At 50.6% G+C, this 20,150-nt stretch overlaps 1 protein-coding gene across 3 annotated transcripts in view; it reads right to left on the bottom strand.

The window, feature by feature from the left end:
* Window positions 1-305: 305 nt before the first annotated feature.
* SPTBN2 (spectrin beta, non-erythrocytic 2) overlaps window positions 306-20,150 on the bottom strand; it is a 174,730-nt gene continuing 154,885 nt past the window's right edge. For 2 of the 3 annotated variants that reach the window (XM_038764161.1, XM_038764160.1), the window contains 10 exons: window positions 18,470-18,608; window positions 16,495-16,579; window positions 13,662-13,858; window positions 11,116-11,246; window positions 10,149-10,215; window positions 9,976-10,026; window positions 8,888-9,108; window positions 4,765-4,938; window positions 2,069-2,111; window positions 306-1,176 (listed from right to left, as the gene is read on the bottom strand). In XM_038764161.1, coding sequence (XP_038620089.1) covers window positions 946-1,176; window positions 2,069-2,111; window positions 4,765-4,938; window positions 8,888-9,108; window positions 9,976-10,026; window positions 10,149-10,215; window positions 11,116-11,246; window positions 13,662-13,858; window positions 16,495-16,579; window positions 18,470-18,608 — 1,339 coding nt within the window. In that variant the 3' untranslated portion in view covers window positions 306-945. The remainder of the gene's footprint in view (window positions 1,177-2,068; window positions 2,112-4,764; window positions 4,939-8,887; window positions 9,109-9,975; window positions 10,027-10,148; window positions 10,216-11,115; window positions 11,247-13,661; window positions 13,859-16,494; window positions 16,580-18,469; window positions 18,609-20,150) is intronic. The other variant, XM_038764162.1, reaches the window with a different exon arrangement.

Genomic DNA, 20,150 nt, shown 5'->3' with positions numbered 1-20,150 from the left:
GGACGGAAGAGAAGATTCCGACACGTTTAAGCGGCTTCTCCCTGCTTCCGCCACTTCTCCGTCTCCGATCGTCCTCCATTCCCCTTTCACGGCAAGTTTCAGGAACGCGGTCGTCTTCTGAGGCCTGGAAACCCGCGGCGGGGAGGCTAGACACAAAAATGCGGGGGACAGGGAATGGATCTGTCTCTTGGTCTGATGCTTAGTCCGGCGCTCGGCACAGAGTGAGCGCTCGGTAAATACGATCGAATGAACGAACGGAACCGGTCGGGCCTGGCAGTGGCGGGGAAGGAAAAGAGACCAGAAGCGACGAGAGAAGCTGAGCCGTTTAATCACCTCCGCGGCCGGACGCGCCATTAGAGACTCCTTCCAGACCAGATGGAGTTGAGTGCGGCAGATATGGGGGGGGATTGGGGTGGGCATCTCAGGGAGGGCCCTAGGGAGGAGGCCTCCAGCATCACTGGCACCGACATCCAGCCCTCGTTCTCCCGAGGATTTGCCTCCGGCTCTGAGAGGTTCTAGGCCGGATCCCGGCGGGGGCAAGGAGCCAAAAGGGGACCTAGCTGAGAGGAGAGAGAGTGGCCTTGGGGCGGTGGCGGCCACCGGCCACCGGCTTACGTCCACGAGGAGGCCGCGGCGGGGACCACGCCGCCAGGCCGGACGGGGAAGGAGGAAGACTGACCTCCCCAACATGGCAGCAGCACACGGGGGTGGGAGGGAAGAGGTCGGAGTTGGGGGTTGCCTGGGCCCCACCACCAGCCTGGGAATTAAATAGCAGAAGAGAGGGGTTCCCCCTGAAAATAATGGGTTGTCCCCGGCGACGATCCCCTGGGATGGGTGTTACCCCGGCAACGGTCCCTAGCAGCAGGCAGTTGTCCTGGCAACGGTCCCTGGTGATGGGGGTGTCCCCGGCAGTAGGCAGGCAAGTAGGCGCTTCTCCCGCCCCTCCTACTTGCTCTTCTTGAAGAAGCTGAAGCGTTTCTCCCGCTCCCGCTCTTTGCCATCCTTGGCGCGGAGGGCGACCGGTCCCTCGGCCCCCGTGGGCAGCACGGGGGGCATGGTCGTAGCCCGGGTCATGCCCCGAGAGACGCCGGGCCCCGGCTCCTCGGGCTCTACGGGGTCCGGGGAGGCGGCGGCGATGGCGGCGTTCACCACTCGGAGCCAGGAACTCATCTCCGCCTGCAGGCCCGGAGCAGGGATGGGGTGGGGGACGAAGGACAACGCCATCAGGGATCAATCAATCGTATTTATTGAGCGCTTACTGCGTGCAGAGCACTGTACTAAGCGCTTAGCACTGTACTAAGCGCTGATGGGATGAGGTGGAGAGAAAGCAGGAACCGAGAGAGAGAGGGGATCGTGTCTACCCACTCCATTGGACTCTCCCAAGCGCTTAGTACAGTGCTCGCAATACCATGGATTGGCCGAAGAGAGGGACACAGGTCGGTTTTCGGCCTTAATTAGGACCTAACCTTCCCGTAGAGTAGGCGGACTTAAAACCCTGTGAATAATAATAATAACAATGGCATTTATTAAGCGTTTACTATGTGCAAGGCACTGTCCTAAGCGCTGGATCTTATGTGATGTGAAGGTGATGTGAAAGATTACATTCACATTTACATACGCTGCTTACATTCAAGCAGCGTGGCTCAGTGGAAAGAGCCCGGGCTTTGGAGTCAGAGGTCATGGGTTCGAATCCCGCCTCTGCCACCTGTCTGCTGTGTGACCTGTACTTCTCTGAGCCTCAGCGACCTCATCTGTAAAATGGGGATTAAGACTGTGAGCCCCCCGTGGGACAACTTGATCACCTTGTATCCCCCCCAGCGCTTAGAACAATGCTTTGCACATCGTAAGTGCTTAACAGATGTTATTCCCCCTTTTAGACTGTGAGCCCACTGTTGGGTAGGGACTGTCTCTATATGTTGCCAACTTGTACTTCCCAAGCGCTTAGTACAGTGCTCTGCACACAGGAAGCGCTCAATAAATACGATTGATGATGATGAAAGATGTGAATCTTTCATCGATAATAAATCAAAAGGAGAGAGAGAAAAGAGGGGATAGGGAGCTTGCTCACCTCATCCTTGGCCTGGAACAGATACTCCTTTCCGTCTTGTAAGCTGTCGGGAGAGAGAGATGCCCCAGGGATAGGGTTTGAAATGTATAGTCAGTGGCATCAACAGTGCTTTGCACATAGTAAGCGCTTAATAAACGCCGTCATCATTATTATTCATTCATTCATTCATTCAATCGTATTTATTGAGCGCTTACTGTGTGCAGAGCACTGGACTAAGCGCTTGGGAAGTACAATTTGGCAACATATGGAGACGGTCCCTACTCAACAGTGGCCTCACAGTCTAGAAGATATCAGCCGGCAGTGACCGGGCTGAGGAAAAACTGCCCCGCTGTAGCCACTGAAGTCCGTTCGTTGTGGGAATGCGCCTTTTTATCGTTATTTCGTACTCTCCCAAGCGCTCAGTACAGTGCTGTGTACACAGTAAGTGCCCAATAAATACGACTGAATGAATAGCAGGTGTCCTGTGGGTGCTCACCGATCCCTGCATTTGAGGCGTAGCGAAAGTCGGCCTTCCCCGGCTTCTGGACTGTAAGCTCTTGTGGGCAGGGATGGCGTCTACTACTGCTACTGAATTGTGCTCTCCCAAGCTCATTCGTTCATTCATTCAATCGTATTTATTGAGCGCTTACTGTGGGCAGAGCACTGTCTAAGCGCTCGGGAAGTACAAGCGGGCAACATATAGAGACGGTCCCTACCCAACAGCGGGCTCACAGTCTAGAAGGGGGGGAAGCTTCTAGAAGTCTAGAACTTCTAGTATGGTGCTCTGCACGCAGGCAATCGTTCAATAAATCCCCCTGATTGATTGATGGATGGATTCAGTGGGGACGGTCAGTCGCTCCGCTCAGTTTGGGCATTTACTGAAGCCTCGTTCTCTCCTGTCCCACCGTCGACCCCCGGCCCACGTCCTCCCCCTGGCCCGGAATGCCCTCCCTCCGATATGCTTGTACATATTTATTTATTTTACTTGTACCTATCAATTCTATTTATTTTATTTTATTAGTATGTTTGGTTTTGTTCTCTGTTTCCCCCTTCTAGACTGTGAGCCCACTGTTGGGTAGGGACCGTCTCTAAATGTTGCCAGCTTGTACTTCCCAAGTGCTTAGTACAGTGCTCTGCACACAGTAAGCGCTCAATAAATACGATTGATTGATTGATTGATCCGCCAAGCTAGCTCTCTTCCTCCCTTCAAGGCCCTACTGAGAGCTCACCTCCTCCAGGAGGCCTTCCCACACTCAGCCCCCTCCTTCCCTCTCCATCCCCCCTGCCTTACCTCCTTCCCTTCCCCACAGCACCTGTATATATGTTTTTACGTATTTATTACTCTATTCATTTATTTATTTTACTTGTGCATATTCTATTTATTTTGTTTTGTTAATATGTTTTGTTTTGTTCTCTGTTTCCCCCGTCTAGACTGTGAGCCCGCTGTTGGGTAGGGACCGTCTCTAGATGTTGCCAACTTGTACTTCCCAAGCACTTAGTCCAGTGCTCTGCACACAGTAAGCGCTCAATAAATACGATTGAATGAATGAGTGAATGAATGCCAAGAGCCCCAGGGCTCGTGGCCCAGCTGGTGAGGACTATGACATCTCTGCAGGGGAGAGTGCCAGGGCCTTGGCGCAAGCGGGCACACTGCACACAGTAAGCGCTCAATAAATACAATTGATTGATTGATCCCCTCCTCAAAAATCTCCAGTGGCTACCAATCAATCTGCGCATCAGGCAGAAACTCCTCACCCTGGGCTTCAAGGCTGTCCATCACCTCGCCCCCTCCTACCTCACCTCCCTTCTGTCCTTCTCCGGCCCAGCCCGCACCCTCCGCTCCTCCGCCGCTAATCTCCTCACCGTTAGGCCTCGTTCTCGCCTGTCCCGCCGTCGACCCCCGGCCCACGTCCTCCCCCGGACCTGGAATGCCCCCAATCCCTCTGCCCCTCCGCCAAGCTAGCTCTCTTCCTCCCTTCAAGGCCCTGCTGAGAGCTCACCTCCTCCAGGAGGCCTTCCCAGACTGAGCCCCTTCCCTCCTCTCCCCCTCGTCCCCCTCTCCATCCCCCCATCTTACCTCCTTCCCTTCCCCACAGCACCTGTATATATGTATATATGGTTGTACATATTTATTACTCTGTTTATTTATTTATTTATTTATTTTACTTGTACATTTCTATCCTATTTATTTTATTTTGTTGGTATGTTTGGTTCTGTTCTCTGTCTCCCCCTTTTAGACTGTGAGCCCACTGTTGGGTAGGGACTGTCTCTATGTGTTGCCAATTTGTACTTCCCAAGCGCTTGGTACAGTGCTCTGCACATAGTAAGCGCTCAATAAATACGATTGATTGATTGATTGATTGATTGATTGGATCGCTGCACCCGGTGGCTTAGAGAGCTGCCCTGTGAGGAGCCAGCCCCCTTTGCCACCAGTGGCACTCACATGCCACTCATTCATTCATTCATTCATTCAATCCAAAACCAAACATACTAACAAAATAAAATAAATAGAATAGATACGTACAAGTAACATAAATAAATAAATGGAGTAATAAATATGTACAAACATAAATACACATATATAGCCCAAGGTCACAGGGCAGACAAGGGGATTAGAACCCACGTCCTTTCGCTCTGCCCGTCCCCAGATGTTTCTTTCTCCTGGTTTTCCCCGTCCCCACCCTGCATCCACCCGTGGCCAGCTGCCCGAGACCCACCCGAGCTTGAAGACGTGCTTGCGCTTGCGGTAGTCGAGGGCCACGCTGCCCTGGGCCCTGGCCAGGCTGACGGGCACTTCTCCGTGGTAGGGCACCCCCAGGCCGGCCGCCCGTGCGTCCTTGTAGAAACCGAGGCTGCCCCGGCGCAGGACACAGTACACTGTCTGCCACGACCTGGGGTGGGCCAGGGGGAAGGGGAAGAAGTGGGGAGAGAGGACGTGTTTAGTTAGCGCTGATGGTCAGCCTGCCCGGCCGACCCTGACCTCTCCGGCCCCTGCTCAACCTCATCCCCTCCTCCAATTCCCATCTTCAAACCCTCCGGCCTCCCCCGTGGCAAACTGGGGCTCCCCTTCTGGGCCACCAGCTCGGCTATCACCATGCTAGTATAGACTGTGAGCCCACTGTTGGGTAGGGACCGTCTCTATATGTTGCCCACTTGGACTTCCCAAGCGCTTAGTCCAGTGCTCTGCACACCGTAAGCGCTCGATAAATACGATTGACTGATGATTGATTGGTAGTATAGACTGTGAGCCCACTGTTGCTATATGTTGCCGACTTGGACTTCCCAAGCGCTTAGTCCAGTGCTCTGCACACAGTAAGCGCTCGATAAATACGATTGATCGATGATTGATTGGTAGTATAGACTGTGAGCCCACTGTTGCTATATGTTGCCGACTTGGACTTCCCAAACGCTTAGTCCAGTGCTCTGCACACAGTAAGCGCTCAATAAATACGATTGATTGATGATTGATTGATAGTATAGACTGTGAGCCCACTGTTGGGTAGGGACCGTCTCTATATGTTGCCAACTTGGACTTCCCAAGCGCTTAGTACAGTGCTGTGCACACAGTAAGCGCTCAATAAATACGATTGATTGATTGATAGTATAGACTGTGAGCCCACTGTTGGGTAGGGACCATCTCTATATGTTGCCAACTTGGACTTCCCAAGTGCTTAGTCCAGTGATCCGCACACAGTAAGCGCTCAATAAATACAATTGATTGATTGATTGATTGATAGTATAGACTGTAAGCCCACTGTTGGGTAGGGACCGTCTCTATATGTTGCCAACTTGGACTTCCCAAGTGCTTAGTACAGTGCTCTGTACACAGTAAGCACTCAATAAATAGGATTGATTGATGATTGATTGATAGTATAGGCTGTGAGCCCACTGTTGGGTAGGGACCGTCTCTATATGTTGCCAACTTGGACTTCCCAAGTGCTTAGTCCACTGCTCTGCACACCATAAGCGCTCAATAAATACAGTTGATTGATTGATAGTATAGACTGTGAGCCCACTGTTGGGTAGGGACCGTCTCTATATGTTGCCAACTTGGACTTCACAAGCGCTTAGTCCACTGCTCTGCACACAGTAAGTGCTCAATAAATATGATTGATTGATGATTGACTGATAGTATAGACTGTGAGCCCACTGTTGGGTAGGGACCGTCTCTATATGTTGCTGACTTGGACTTCCCAAGCGCTTAGTACAGTGCTCTGCACACAGTAAGCGCTCAATAAATATGATTGAATGAATGATTATAATAATAGAAAAGGAGGCAAAGAGAAAAGATCACAAGGGACAACGTTTTTTTTGGGTGCCCATTGTGGCCAGACTGTGGATACCCCCATTGGCCTAATCAGACACAAACATGCTCCTATGTGGTCCTTGCTGTTGGACTTTGCCATTAGTGGTATCTTTGAATAATAATAATATTAATAATGTCATTTATTAAGCACTTCCTATGTGCAAAGCACTGTTCTAAGCGCTGGGGGGATACAAGGTGATCAGGTTGTCCCCCGTGGGGCTCACAGTTTTAATCCCCATTTTACAGATGAGGTAACTGAGGCCCAGAGAAGTGAAGTGACTTGCCCAAAGTCACCCAGCTGACAATTGGCAGAGCTGGGATTTGAACCCATGACCTCTGACTCCAAGGCCCGGGCTCTTTCCACTGAGCCACGCTGCTTCTCTAATGTGGCCGGACTATGGATACTCCCATTGGCCTATTCAGACACAAACACGCTCCTCCATGGTCTTTGCCATTGGACTTTGCCGTTAGTGGTATCTTTGAATAATAATAATAATAATAATAATAATAATAATGGCATTTATTAAGCGCTTACTATGTGCAAAGCACTGTTCTAAGTGCTGGGGAGGTTACAAGGTGATCAGGTTGTCCCACGGGGGGCTCACAGTCTCATTCCCCGTTTTACAGATGAGGCAAGTGAGGCCCAGAGGAGTGAAGTGACTTGCCCAAAGTCACACAGCTGACAAGTGGAGAAGCAGGGATTTGAACCCATGACCTCTGACTCCAAAGCCCGGGTTCTTTCCTCTGAGCCATGCAGCGTGAGAGAAGCAGCGAGGCTCACTGGAAAGAGCCCGGGCTTTGGAGTCAGAGGTCCTGGGTTCAAATCCCGGCTCTGCCAATTGTCAGCTGGGTGACTTTGGGCAAGTCACTTCACTTCTCTGGGCCTCAGTTCCCTCATCTGTAAAATGGGGATGAAGACTGTGAGCCCCCCGTGGGACAAACTGATCACCTTGTAACCTCCCCAGCGCTTAGAACAGTGCTTTGCACATAGTAAGCACTTAATAAATGCCATTTATTCATTTATTTATTTTATTTGTACACGTTTATTCTAATTATTTTATTTTGTTAATATGTTTTGTTTTGTTCTCAGTCTCCCCCTTCTAGACTGTGAGCCCACTGCTGGGTAGGGACCGCCTCTAGATGTTGCCAACTTGGACTTCCCAAGTGCTTAGTGCAGTGCTCTGCACACAGTAAGTGCTCAATAAACACGATTGATTGATTTGTACACGTTTATTCCAATTATTTTATTTTGTTAATATGTTTTGTTTTTGTTCTCTGTCCCCCCCTTCTAGACTATGAGCCCACTGTTGGGTAGGGACCGCCTCTAGATGTTGCCAACTTGGACTTCCCAAGCGCTTAGTCCAGTGCTCTGTACACAATAAGCGCTCAATAAATACAATTGATTGATTGATTTGTACACGTTTATTATAATTATTTTATTTTGTTAATATGTTTTGTTGTGTTCTCTGTTTCCCCCTTCTAGACCGTGAGCCCACTGTTGGGTAGGGACCGTCTCCAGATGTTGCCAACTTGGACTTCCCAAGTGCTTAGTGCAGTGCTCTGCACACAGTAAGCGCTCAATAAACACAATTGAACGAATAAGTAAAATAAGTAAAATGATTTCTCCTAGGTCACACGGCACATATGCGGCAGACCTCAAAACTCTCCAGTGGCTACCAATCAACCTGCGCATCAGGCAGAAACTCCTCACCCTGGGCTTCCAGGCTGTCCATCCATCCATCCATCCCCTGGCCCCCTCCTACCTCACCTCCCTTCTCTCCTTCTCCGGCCCAGCCCGCACCCTCCGCTCCTCCGCCGCTAATCTCTTCACCGTTAGGCCTCGTTCTCGCCTGTCCCGCCATCGACCCCTGGCCCACGTCATCCCCCGGGCCTGGAATGCCCCCAATCCCTCTGCCCATCCGCCCAGCTCGCTCTCTTCCTCCCTTCAAGGCCCTGCTGAGAGCTCCCCTCCTCCAGGAGGCCTTCCCAGACTGAGCCCCTTCCTTCCTCTCCCCCTCGTCCCCCTCTCCATCCCCCTCATCTTACCTCCTTCCCTCCTCACAGCACCTGTATAGAGGTATATATGTTTGTACAGATTTATTACTCTATTTATTTATTTTGTATATATCTATTCTATTTCTTTTATTTTGTTAGCATGTTTGGTTTTGTTCTCTGTCTCCCCCTTTTAGACTGTGAGCCCACTGCTGGGTAGGGACTGTCTCTATGTGTTGCCAATTTGTACTTCCCAAGCGCTTAGTCCAGTGCTCTGCACACAGTAAGCGCTCAATAAATACGATTGATGATGATGATGATGATTGTTTCTATATGTTGCCAACTTGTACTTCCCAAGCGCTTAGTCCAGTGCTCTGCACACAGTAAGCGCTCAATAAATACGTTTGGTGATGATGATGATGATGATGACCTGGAATCAGAATCCAGGTCTCCAGCCCTGTGTCCCTTTCCCAGGGCCCCGCTGCTTCCCCAGAGAGCTGCCCCGGCCCGCCGGACCACGGGACGGCCTCCGGCCCCGGTACCTGTTGGCCGCCTTCTTGCCCAGGGCTTCCATTTCCTGCTTGCGATAGAGCATCCCTTCCATCTGCTCCTGGGCCGAAAGCTCAGGGCCCCGAGGGGTCACGGTGGCGGAGTGGGCTGGTTCGGGGCCCCTTCCCCAGGCCCCGGGAGAGGGGCCGGGGCCCCGGGCCCGGCCCGGCCTCTCCCCCCTTGGCCCGTTGGTTGCCTCTGCTGTGTCGGACGCCTGTGGGAAAACCACGGGTGGATATCACATCCGCGGCCGAAACGTGGAGGGGCCATGTCCAGAAGCCCATGTGAGGCTGGTCCCCAAGAGGTGGTCTTCCCATTCTCCCACTGTCCTTCCTCTCTGCTCTCCCCCATTCGGACGTAATAATAATAATAATGATGGCATTTGTTAAGCGCTTACTATGTGCAGCGCACTGCTCTAAGCGCTGGGGAGGATACAAGGAGATCAGGTTGTCCCACGTGGGGCTCACAGTCTTCATCCCCATTTTCCAGACGAGGGAACTGAAATCCCCAGAGAAGTGGAGTGACTTGCCCAAAGTCACACAGCTGCCAAAGCAGCAGAGCCACGATAATAATAATAATAATGATGACATTTATTAAGCGCTTACTATGTGCAGCGCACTGCTCTAAGCGCTGGGGAGGATACAAGGAGGTCAGGTTGTCCCACGTGGGGCTCACAGTCTTCATCCTCATTTTCCAGATGAGGGAACTGAGGCCCAGAGAAGTGAAGGGACTTGTCCAAAGTCACACAGCTGCCAAGCGGCAGAGCCGCGATAATAATAATAATGACATTTATTAAGCGCTTACAATGTTCTAAGCGCTGGGGAGGTTACAGTGTGATCAGGCTGTCCCACGGGGGGCTCGCCGTCTTAATCCCCGTTTTACAGATGAGGGAACCGAGGCACGGAGAAGTGACTTGCCCGAAGTTACACATCTGATAACAGGATTCGAACCCATGACCTCTGACTCCCAAGCCCGGGCTCTTTCCACTGAGCCACGCTGCTTCTCTTAGGACCTGCCCTTCCGCCTTCCCTCAGCTCCCCAGTCGCTCCTCCCGGCTCCCACACCTCCAGGACAAACTCACAGGGCCTTCTAGGAAACCGGCCAATTCCAATCCCTGCTGCTCGGACAGGAGCTGCAGAGACAAGAAGATGGAGAGGGAGCGGAAGGGGACGGGCCGGGGTGGGACGGAGGGGAGGTGCGGCGGGGCCGGGGGCGTCCAAAGCCTGCGCGGCCTAACGTGGGAAGGGTCGTTACCTGTGGTGATTCTGCCTCCGTGCAGACTCCGTTGACGGTGAGGGACGACGGGAGCCGGTAGTGATTCCTACAAGGGCAGAGGGAAGAGCCCCCCACACCCGTCCACCCAATCAATCCACCGATATCAATCGTATTGATTGAGCGCTTACTGCGTGCAGAGCACTGGACTAAGCGCTTGGGAAGTCCAACATATAGAGACAGTCCCTACCCAACAGCGGGCTCACAGTCTAGAAGGGGGAGATGGACAACAAAACAAAACATTTTAACAAAATAAAATAAACAGAATAAATATGTACAAGTAAAATAAATAGAGTAACAAATACGTGCACACATATATACGTATATACAGGTGAATACATATATACAGGTGAATACATATATACAATCCCCGGGGTAGAGTGAGCTAGCCCTCTCGGGATTGTTGTCCACTAGCGGACTTGACATGACTGACTCCATTTTGCGTACGCTGACAGTAACCCTCCATTTTGTGCAGGCCGTGAGGACAACTCCTTTTTTTTGTATTTTACGCGAGGCTCAGCAACAGATGTCTTCAAGGCCAGTAACACCTATCTATGCAAGGCCGTAGGGCAGATAACAACAACCTGCACAAGGCAGTGAAAACAGAGAATTTATAACATCCTGTCGGTCCTAATTGGGTTCCTGAAATTCCCAATTGCTCCGCTCCCATGTGGCCATAACTCAATAAAAGACACAGTGAGAACGGGATCGGGGCTGCTCGCCACTCGTCCCTCTCCCGGGAGGTGAACGGTCAGGTAGCCACTTTCCTTGTTTCCCGCTCTATCTGAACTCATGTCTCCGAGTCATTTTTCCTCTCTGCGTCACCACCCCGGGTACAAGAACCCTGCGGCCGATTTACACCGATTAACCTATTTTGCACCCTACTTGTCGATAACAGGGTCCACCTCCCTCCCTTCCCACTCCGCTCCCCTCACCGCCGCGCGCTCACCCATTCCACGGGACGGCCGGCGCCGTCTGGTCGTCGAGGTCCTCTGGGGGTAAACTGATCACGGGCTCTGGAGTTGGGGGTTTTCTCCTCCGCTCCTCCTCCTCCCGCCTCTGCTGCTGCTCCTTCTCCAGCTGCACGGGAATTGGGGATCAGATGCCGGGAGGCCCCCAAGAGTGACCAGGAGACCGAACGACGCGAGGCGTCTTAGCAGCGTGGCTCAGTGGAAAGAGCCCGGGCTTTGGAGTCAGAGGTTATGGGTTCAAATCCCAACTCTGCCAATTGTCGGCTGGGTGACTTTGGGCAAATCACTTAACTTCTCTGTGCCTCAGTGACCTCATCTGTAAAATGGGGATTAACACTGTGAGCCCCCCCGTGGGACAACCCGATCACCCTGCATCTCCCCCAGCGCTTAGAACAGTGCTTTGCACATAGTAAGCGCTTTTAGACTGTGAGCCCACTCCTTTAGACTGTGAGCCCACTGTTGGGTAGGGACCGTCTCTATATGTTGCCAATTTGTACTTCCCAAGCTCTTAGTACAGTGCTCTGCACATAGTAAGCGCTCAATAAATACGATTGATGATGATGATGATGAATAAATGCCATCATTATTATTATTTAGGCGGCTCTGGTGCGTTTAGGGAACACATCTGGTTTTTTTTTGGTATTTGCTGAGTGCTTACTATGTGGCAGGCACTGTACTAAGCACTGGTGTAGATACAAGCTAATCAGTTTGGACGCAGTCCACGGTCCACATGGGGCTCACAGTCTTCATCCCCACTTTACAGATGAGGTAGCTGAGGCCCAGAGAAGTGAAGTGACTCGCCCAAGGTCACACAGAAGACAGGCGGGCAGAGGGAGGAGAAGAGGCTCGGAACAGCATAGCGTAGTGGTTACAGCAAGGGCTCATAGTCTTCATCCCCATTTTCCAGATGAGGTACTGAGGCCCAGAGAAGTGAAGTGAATTGCCCAAAGTCACACAGCTGACAGTTGGCGGAGCCAGGGTTTGAAACCATGACCTCTGACTCCAAAGCCCATGCTCTTTAATAATAATAATAATGATGGCATTTATTAAGCGCTTACTATGTGCAAAGCACTGTTCTAAGCACTGGGGAGGTTACAAGGTGATCGGGTTGTCCCACGGGGGGCTCCCAGTCTTCATCCCCATTTTACAGATGAGGTCACTGAGGCCCAGAGAAGTGAAGTGACTTGCCCAAAGTCACACAGCTGATGGAGCCGGGGTTTGAAACCATGACCTCTGACTCCAAAGCCCGTGCTCTTTAATAATAATAATAATGATGGCATTTATTAAGCGCTTACTATGTGCAAAGCACTGTTCTAAGCACTGGGGAGGTTACAAGGTGATTGGGTTGTCCCACGGGGGGCTCCCAGTCTTCATCCCCATTTTACAGATGAGGTCACTGAGGCCCAGAGAAGTGAAGTGACTTGCCCAAAGTCACACAGCTGACAGTTGGCGGAGCTGGGGTTTGAACCCATGACCTCTGACTCCAAAGCCTGTGCTTTTTAATAATAATAATAATAATGATGGCATTTATTAAGCGCTTACTATGTGCAAAGCACTGTTCTAAGTGCTGGGGAGGTTACAAGGTGATCGGGTTGTCCCACGGGGTGCTCCCAGTCTTCATCTCCATTTTCTAGATGAGGTACTGAGGCACAGAGAAGTGAAGCGACTTGCCCAAAGTCACCCAGCTGACAGTTGGTTGAGCCGGGGTTTGAACCCATGACCCCTGACTCCAAAGCCTGTGCTTTTTAATAATAATAATAATGAGGGCATTTATTAAGCTTACTATGTGCAAAGCACTGTTCTAAGCGCTGGGGAGATTATAAGGTGATCGGGTTGTCCCACAGGGTGCTCCCAGTCTTCATCCTCATTTTCCAGATGAGATGCTGAGGCCCAGAGAAGTGAAGGGACTTGCCCAAAGTCACACAGCTGACGGCGGAGCCGGGGCTTGAACCCATGACCTCTGACTCCAAAGCCTGTGCTTTTTTAATAATAATAATAATGATGGCATTTATTAAGCTTACTATGTGCAAAGCACTGTTCTAAGCGCTGGGGAGGTTACAAGGTGATCGGGTTGTCCCACGGGGGGCTCACAGTCTTTATCCCCATTTTCCAGATGAGGTACTGAGGCCCAGAGGAGTGAAGCGACTCACCCAAAGTCACCCAGCTGACAGTTGGCGGAGCTGGGGCTTGAACCCATGACCTCTGACTCCAAAGCCCATGCTCTTTAATAATAATGGCATTTATTAAGCGCTTACTATGTGCAAAGCACAGTTCTAAACGCTGGGGAGGTTACAAGGTGATCGGGTTGTCCCACAGGGGGCTCACAGTCTTGATCCACATTTTACAGATGAGGGAACTGAGGTCCAGAGTAGTGAAGCGACCTGCCCAAAGTCACCCAGCTGACAGTTGGTGGACCTGGGGCTTGAACCCATGACCTCTGACTCCGAAGCCCGGGCTCTTTCCACTGAGCCACGCGGTTTCTCGTCACGGGTCTGGGGAAGGGGACCGGGTTGGGGGCCCTCACCGCCGTGAGCTTCTCCAGGGCACCGAAACGCTCCTCCCAAGCCACGGCGGCCTTCTGGAAGGCTTCGTGCCTCTTGATCAGGCTCTCGACCTCGTCGACCGTGCAGCCCAACTCCGCGCTGCGCACCAGAGGCTCCTGGCTGCACAGCCAGGCCTCGGCCACCCCGGCGTCTCTCCCGAAAACCAGCACTTCCAGAACTGTTGACAAATGCCCCGATTATGACTATTATTATTAAATAGCGGGCCCATTGAACCGTCACATTTCAATCCTCAGGGGACCCAGGAATCCCAAGAAGAAGCTGGGGTGATAGGGACGTCCACTTCATCATCATCATCATCATCATCATCATCATCATCATCATCATCATCATCAATCGCATTTATTGAGCGCTTACTATGTGCAGGGCACTGTACTAAGCGCTTGGGAAGTACAAATTGGCAACACATAGAGACAGTCCCTACCCAACAGTGGGCTCACAGTCTAAAAGGGGGAGACAGAGAACAAAACCAAACATACTAACAAAATAAAATAAATAGAATAGCTATGTACAAGGAGTAATAAATATGTACAAACATAGGAGCTCAGGGCAATCGGGGAAGACCCGGTCTCCAGCTTGAATAATAATAAAAATCGTACTTGTTAAAGTGCTTATTATGTGCCAAGTATTGTCCTAAGCACTGGGGACAAGAAGCAGAACTGTGGGGAAGGGGCGAGGACGTCACGATGGGGAGAGGCGCCCCTAATCAATCAATCAATCAATCAATTTATTGAGCGCTTACTGTGTGCAGAGCACTGGACTAAGCGCTTGGGAAGTACAAATTGGCAACATATAGAGACAGTCCCTACCCAACGGTGGGCTCACGGTCTAAAAGGGGGAGACAGAGAACAAAACCAAACATACTAACAAAATAAAATAAATAGAATAGCTATGTACAAGTAAAATAAATAAATAAATAGAGTAATAAATATGTACAAACATAGGCGCTCAGGGCAATCGGGGAAGACCCGGTCTCCAGCTTGAATAATAATAAAAATCGTACTTGTTAAAGTGCTTATTATGTGCCAAGCATTGTCCTAAGCACTGGGGACAAGAAGCAGAACTGCGGGGAAGGGGCGAGGACGTCACGATGGGGAGAGGCACCCCTAATCAATCAATCAATCAATCAATTTATTGAGCGCTTACTGTGTGCAGAGCACTGTACTAAGCGCTTGGGAAGTACAAATTGGCAACATATAGAGACAGTCCCTACCCAACGGTGGGCTCACGGTCTAAAAGGGGGAGACAGAGAACAAAACCAAACATACTAACAAAATAAAATAAATAGAATAGCTATGTACAAGTAAAATAAATAAATAAATAGAGTAATAAATATGTACAAACATAGGCGCTCAGGGCAATCGGGGAAGACCCGGTCTCCAGCTTGAATAATAATAAAAATCGTACTTGTTAAAGTGCTTATTATGTGCCAAGCATTGTCCTAAGCACTGGGGACAAGAAGCAGAACTGCGGGGAAGGGGCGAGGACGTCACGATGGGGAGAAGCGCCCCTAATCAATCAATCAATCAATCAATTTATTGAGCGCTTACTGTGTGCAGAGCACTGTACTAAGCGCTTGGGAAGTACAAACTGGCAACATATAGAGACAGTCCCTACCCAACAGTGGGCTCACGGTTTAAAAGGGGGAGACAGAGAACAAAACCACACATACTAAACAAAATAAAAGAAATAGAATAGCTATGTATAAGTAAAATAAATAAATAAATAAATAAATAAATAGAGTAATAAATATGTACAAACATAGGAGCTCAGGGCAATCAGGGAAGACCCGGTCTCCAGCTTGAATAATAATAAAAATCGTACTTGTTATAGTGCTTATTATGTGCCAAGTATTGTCCTAAGCACTAGGGACAAGAAGCGGAACTGTGGGGAAGGGGAGAGGACGTCACGATGGGGAGAAGCGCCCCTAATCAATCAATCATATTTATTGAGCGCTTACTGTGTGCAGAGCACTGGACTAAGCGCTTGGGAAGTACAAGTTGGCAACATATAGAGACAGTCCCTACCCAACAGTGGGCTCACAGTCTAAAAGGGGGAGGCAATCAATCAATCAATCAATCGTATTTATTGAGCGCTTACTGTGTGCAGAGCACTGGACTAAGCACTTGGGAAGTACAAGTTGGCAACATATAGAGACAGTCCCTACCCAACAGTGGGCTCACAGTCTAAAAGGGGGAGACAATCAATCAATCAATCATATTTATTGAGAGCTTACTGTGTGCAGAGCACTGTACTAAGCACTTGGGAAGTCCAAGTTGGCAACATATAGAGAAAGTCCCTACCCAACAGTGGGCTCACAGTCTAAAAGGGGGGAGACAGAGAACAAAACCAAACATACTAACAAAATAAAAGAAATAGAATAGATATGTACAAGTAAAATAAATAGAGTAATAAATCTGTACAAACATATACACATATATACAGGTGCTGTGGGGAAGGGAAGGAGGTAAGATGGGGGGGATGGAGAGGGGGGACGAGGGGGAGAGGAAGGAAGGGGCTCAGTCTGGGAAGGCCTCCTGGAGGAGGTGAGCTCTCAGCAGGGGCTTGAAGGGCCTAGTTAGCCCTAAGCTGGGCTAACTCTGGGGTCGGGGGAAAGCCACGAGATCCCCGAAGCAGGATGACAGGTTGCAACATACGGCCGTCGCTGAATTAAGGACCCCCTTCCTCCATCATCACCCCCAACCAGGGACACCCCGCCGGTCCCCGCTTTGGATGGCAGGACCCCGGGCCAGCCCTGGCCGAGCCCTCAAGTCTCACGGCCCGACGGCGTCTCACCAAGTTGCAGCCAATTCATCTTCTCCTGCCATTTGTTCGCCGTCTCCTGGCGCCGGGCCCGCAGCTGAGACAGCTTCTCCAAGATCTGTGGACACAATCATCATCATCATCATCATCATCATAAATGTGATATCACAGTCCCTTCTAGACTGTGAGCCCGTTGTTGGGTAGGGACCGTCTCTATATGTTGCCAACTTGGACTTCCCAAGCGCTCAGTCCAGTGCTCTGCACACAGTGAGCGCTCAATAAATACGAGTGAATGAATGAATATTATGTGATATTATTAAGGGAAGCAGCGTGGCTCAGTGGAAAGAGCCCGGGCTTTGGAGTCAGAGGTCATGGGTTCAAATCCCAGCTCTGCCACTTGTCAGCTGTGTGACTTTGGGCAAGTCACTACACTTCTCTGGGCCTCAGTTACCTCATCTGTAAAATGGGGATGAAGACTGTGAACCCCACGGGGGACAACCTGATTACCTTGTAACCTCCCCAGCGCTTAGAACAGTGCTTTGCACATAGTAAGCGCTTAACAAATGCCATTATTATTATGAGGATTAAAACTGTGAGCCCCCCGTGGGACAACCTGATCACCTCGTAACCTCCCCAGCGCTTAGAACGGTGCTTTGCACATAGTTAGCGCTTAACAAATACCATCATTATTATTAGTATTATTATTATTTGCTAAGCACTTACTATGTGCCGGGCACCGTACAAGTTAGATACAAGGTAACTGGGTTGGACGCAGTCCCTGTCCCTCACTGGACTCACAGCCCTAATCCCCATTTCACAGATAAGGAAACTGAGGAATGGAGAAGCGAAGTGACTTGCCCAAGGACAAGTCGGGGAGCCGGGATTAGAACCTAGGTCATTCATTCATTCATTCATTTGTATTTATTGAGCGCTTACTGGGTGCAGAGCACTGGACTAAGCGCTTGGGAAGTCCAAGTTGGCAACATCTAGAGACGGTCCCTACCCAACAGCGGGCTCACAGTCTAGAAGGGGGAGACAGAGAACGGAAGAAAACATAGTAACAAAATAAAATGATTAGAATAAATATGTACAAATAAAATAAATAGAGTAATAAATCCGTACAAACATATATACAGGTGCTGTGGGGAGGGGAAGGAGGTAAGGCGGGAGGGATGGGGAAGGGGAGGAGGAGGAGAGGAAGGAGGGGGCTCAGTGTGGAAAGGCCTCCTGGAGGAGGTGAGCTCTCAGTAGGGCTTTGAAGGGAGGAAGAGAGCTAGGTTGGCGGATGTGTCATGGGTTCGAATCCCGGCTCTGCCACATGTCTGCTGTGTGACCTTGGGCAAGTCACTTACCTCATCTCTAAAATGGGGATTAAGATTGTGAGCCCCACGTGGGACAACCTGATCACCTTGTAACCTCTCCAGCGCTTAGAACAGTGCTTTGCACATAGTAAGCGCATAACAAATGCCATCATTATTATTAAGTGCGGAGGGAGGTCCTTGCGGATCCCCGGCCCAAGCTGTATCCACTGGGCAAGTAAAGTGGCCAGTGGGGTGGCCGCCTCTGGGACCCCCGAGTGGCCCACCCGGGTGGCTCACGAGTGCCGAACTGAGGGGGTCGGAGGAAGGATGGAGCCCAGGGTGCGGGCTCCGGCGGGGAGACGGCCCAACCGGAAAGGGGAGTCGGGGGGAACGAGTCCTAAATGATAATAATAATAATAATAATGATAATAATAATGACATTTGTTAAGCGCTTACTATGTGCAATGCACTGTTCTAAGCACTGGTGGGGGGGATACAACGTGATCAGGTTGTCCCACGTGGGGCTCACAGTCTTAATCCCCATTTTACAGATGAGTTAACTGAGGCTCAGAGAAGTTAAGTGACTTGCCCAAGGTCACACAGCAGACATGTGGCGGAGCCGGAATTCGAACCCATGACCTCTGACTCCAAAGCCCGGGCTCTTTCCACCGAGCCATGCTGCTTCTCTAAAGAGGCCCGGGCCTCACCTCCTCGGCCGCGTAGTGGTTCTTGGTGAGCAGCTCCTGGCCCATGGTGATGCAGGAGGAGAAGCAGTCGGCGCGGGCCTCTACCTCCGCCTTGATGCCCTGGTGATTCTTGATGATCAGGTCAGCCGAGGACACATCCCTGGAGAGGGCGGGAGGAGGGGTGGCTACCAATACAATCTGCGCATCAGGCAGAAACTCCTCACCCTGGGCTTCAAGGCTGTCCATCCATCCATCCCTTCGCCCCCTCCTCCCTCACCTCCTTTCTCTCCTTCTCCAGCCCAGCCCGCACCCTCCACTCCGCCGCCACTAATCTCCTCACCGTTAGGCCTCGTTCTCGCCCGTCCTGCCGTCGACCCCCGGCCCACATCATCCCCCGGGCCTGGAATGCCCTCCCTCTGCCCATCCGCCAACCTCCCCAGTGCTTAGAACAGTGCTTTGCACATAGTAAGTGCTTAATAAATGCCATTATTATTATTATTATTATTCCTCCCTTCAAGGCCCTACTGAGAGTTCACCTTCTCCAGGAGGCCTTCCCAGACTGAGCCCCTTCCTTCCTTTCCCCCTCGTCCCCCTCTCCATCCCCCCCCATCTTACCTCCTTCCCTTCCCCACAGCACCTGTATATATGTATATATGTTTGTACATATTTATTACTCTATTTTACTTGTACATATCTATTCTATTTATTTTATTTTGTTAATATGTTTGGTTTTGTTCTCTGTCTCCCCCTTCTAGACTGTGAGCCCACTGTTGGGTAGGGACTGTCTCTATATGCTGCCAACTTGTACTTCCCAAGCGCTTAGTACAGTGCTCTGCACACAGTAAGCGCTCAATAAATATGATTGATTGATTGATTGTACATATTTATTACTCTATGTATTTATTTATTTTACTTGTACATATCTATCCTATTTCTTTTATTTTGTTAGTATGCTTGGTTTTGTTCTCTGTCTCCCCCTTTTAGACTGTGAGCCCACTGTTAGGTAGGGACCGTCTCTATATGCTGCCAACTTGGACTTCCCAAGCGCTTAGTCCAGTGCTCTGCACACAGTAAGCGCTCAATAAATACGACTGAAGATGGTTTTGTTCTCTGTCTCCCCCTTCTAGACTGTGAGCCCGCCGTTGGGTAGGGACCGTCTCTATATGTTGCCAACTTGGACTTCCCAAGTGCTTAGTCCAGTGCTCTGCACACAGTAAGCGCTCAATAAATACGATTGATGATGGTTTTGTTCTCTGTCTCCCCCTTCTAGACTGTGAGCCCACCGTTGGGTAGGGACCGTCTCTAGATGTTGCCAACTTGGCCTTCCCAAGCGCTTAGTCCAGTGCTCTGCACACAGTAAGCACTCAATAAATACGGTTGATGATGGTTTTGTTCTCTGTCTCCCCCTTCTAGACTGTGAGCCCGCCGTTGGGTAGGGGACCGTCTCTAGATGTTGCCAACTTGGCCTTCCCAAGCGCTTAGTCCAGTGCTCTGCACACAGTAAGCACTCAATAAATACGGTTGATGATGGTTTTGTTCTCTGTCTCCCCCTTCTAGACTGTGAGCCCGCCGTTGGGTAGGGACCGTCTCTAGATGTTGCCAACTTGGCCTTCCCAAGCGCTTAGTCCAGTGCTCTGCACACAGTAAGCGCTCAATAAATATGATTGATTGATTGATTGATTGATTGGTGCCCCGTTACGCA

The sequence above is a fragment of the Tachyglossus aculeatus genome, chromosome 22, assembly GCF_015852505.1.
Source record: "Tachyglossus aculeatus isolate mTacAcu1 chromosome 22, mTacAcu1.pri, whole genome shotgun sequence".
Taxonomy (NCBI): Eukaryota; Metazoa; Chordata; class Mammalia; order Monotremata; family Tachyglossidae; genus Tachyglossus; species Tachyglossus aculeatus.
This window is presented reverse-complemented; position numbering and strand designations above follow the sequence as displayed.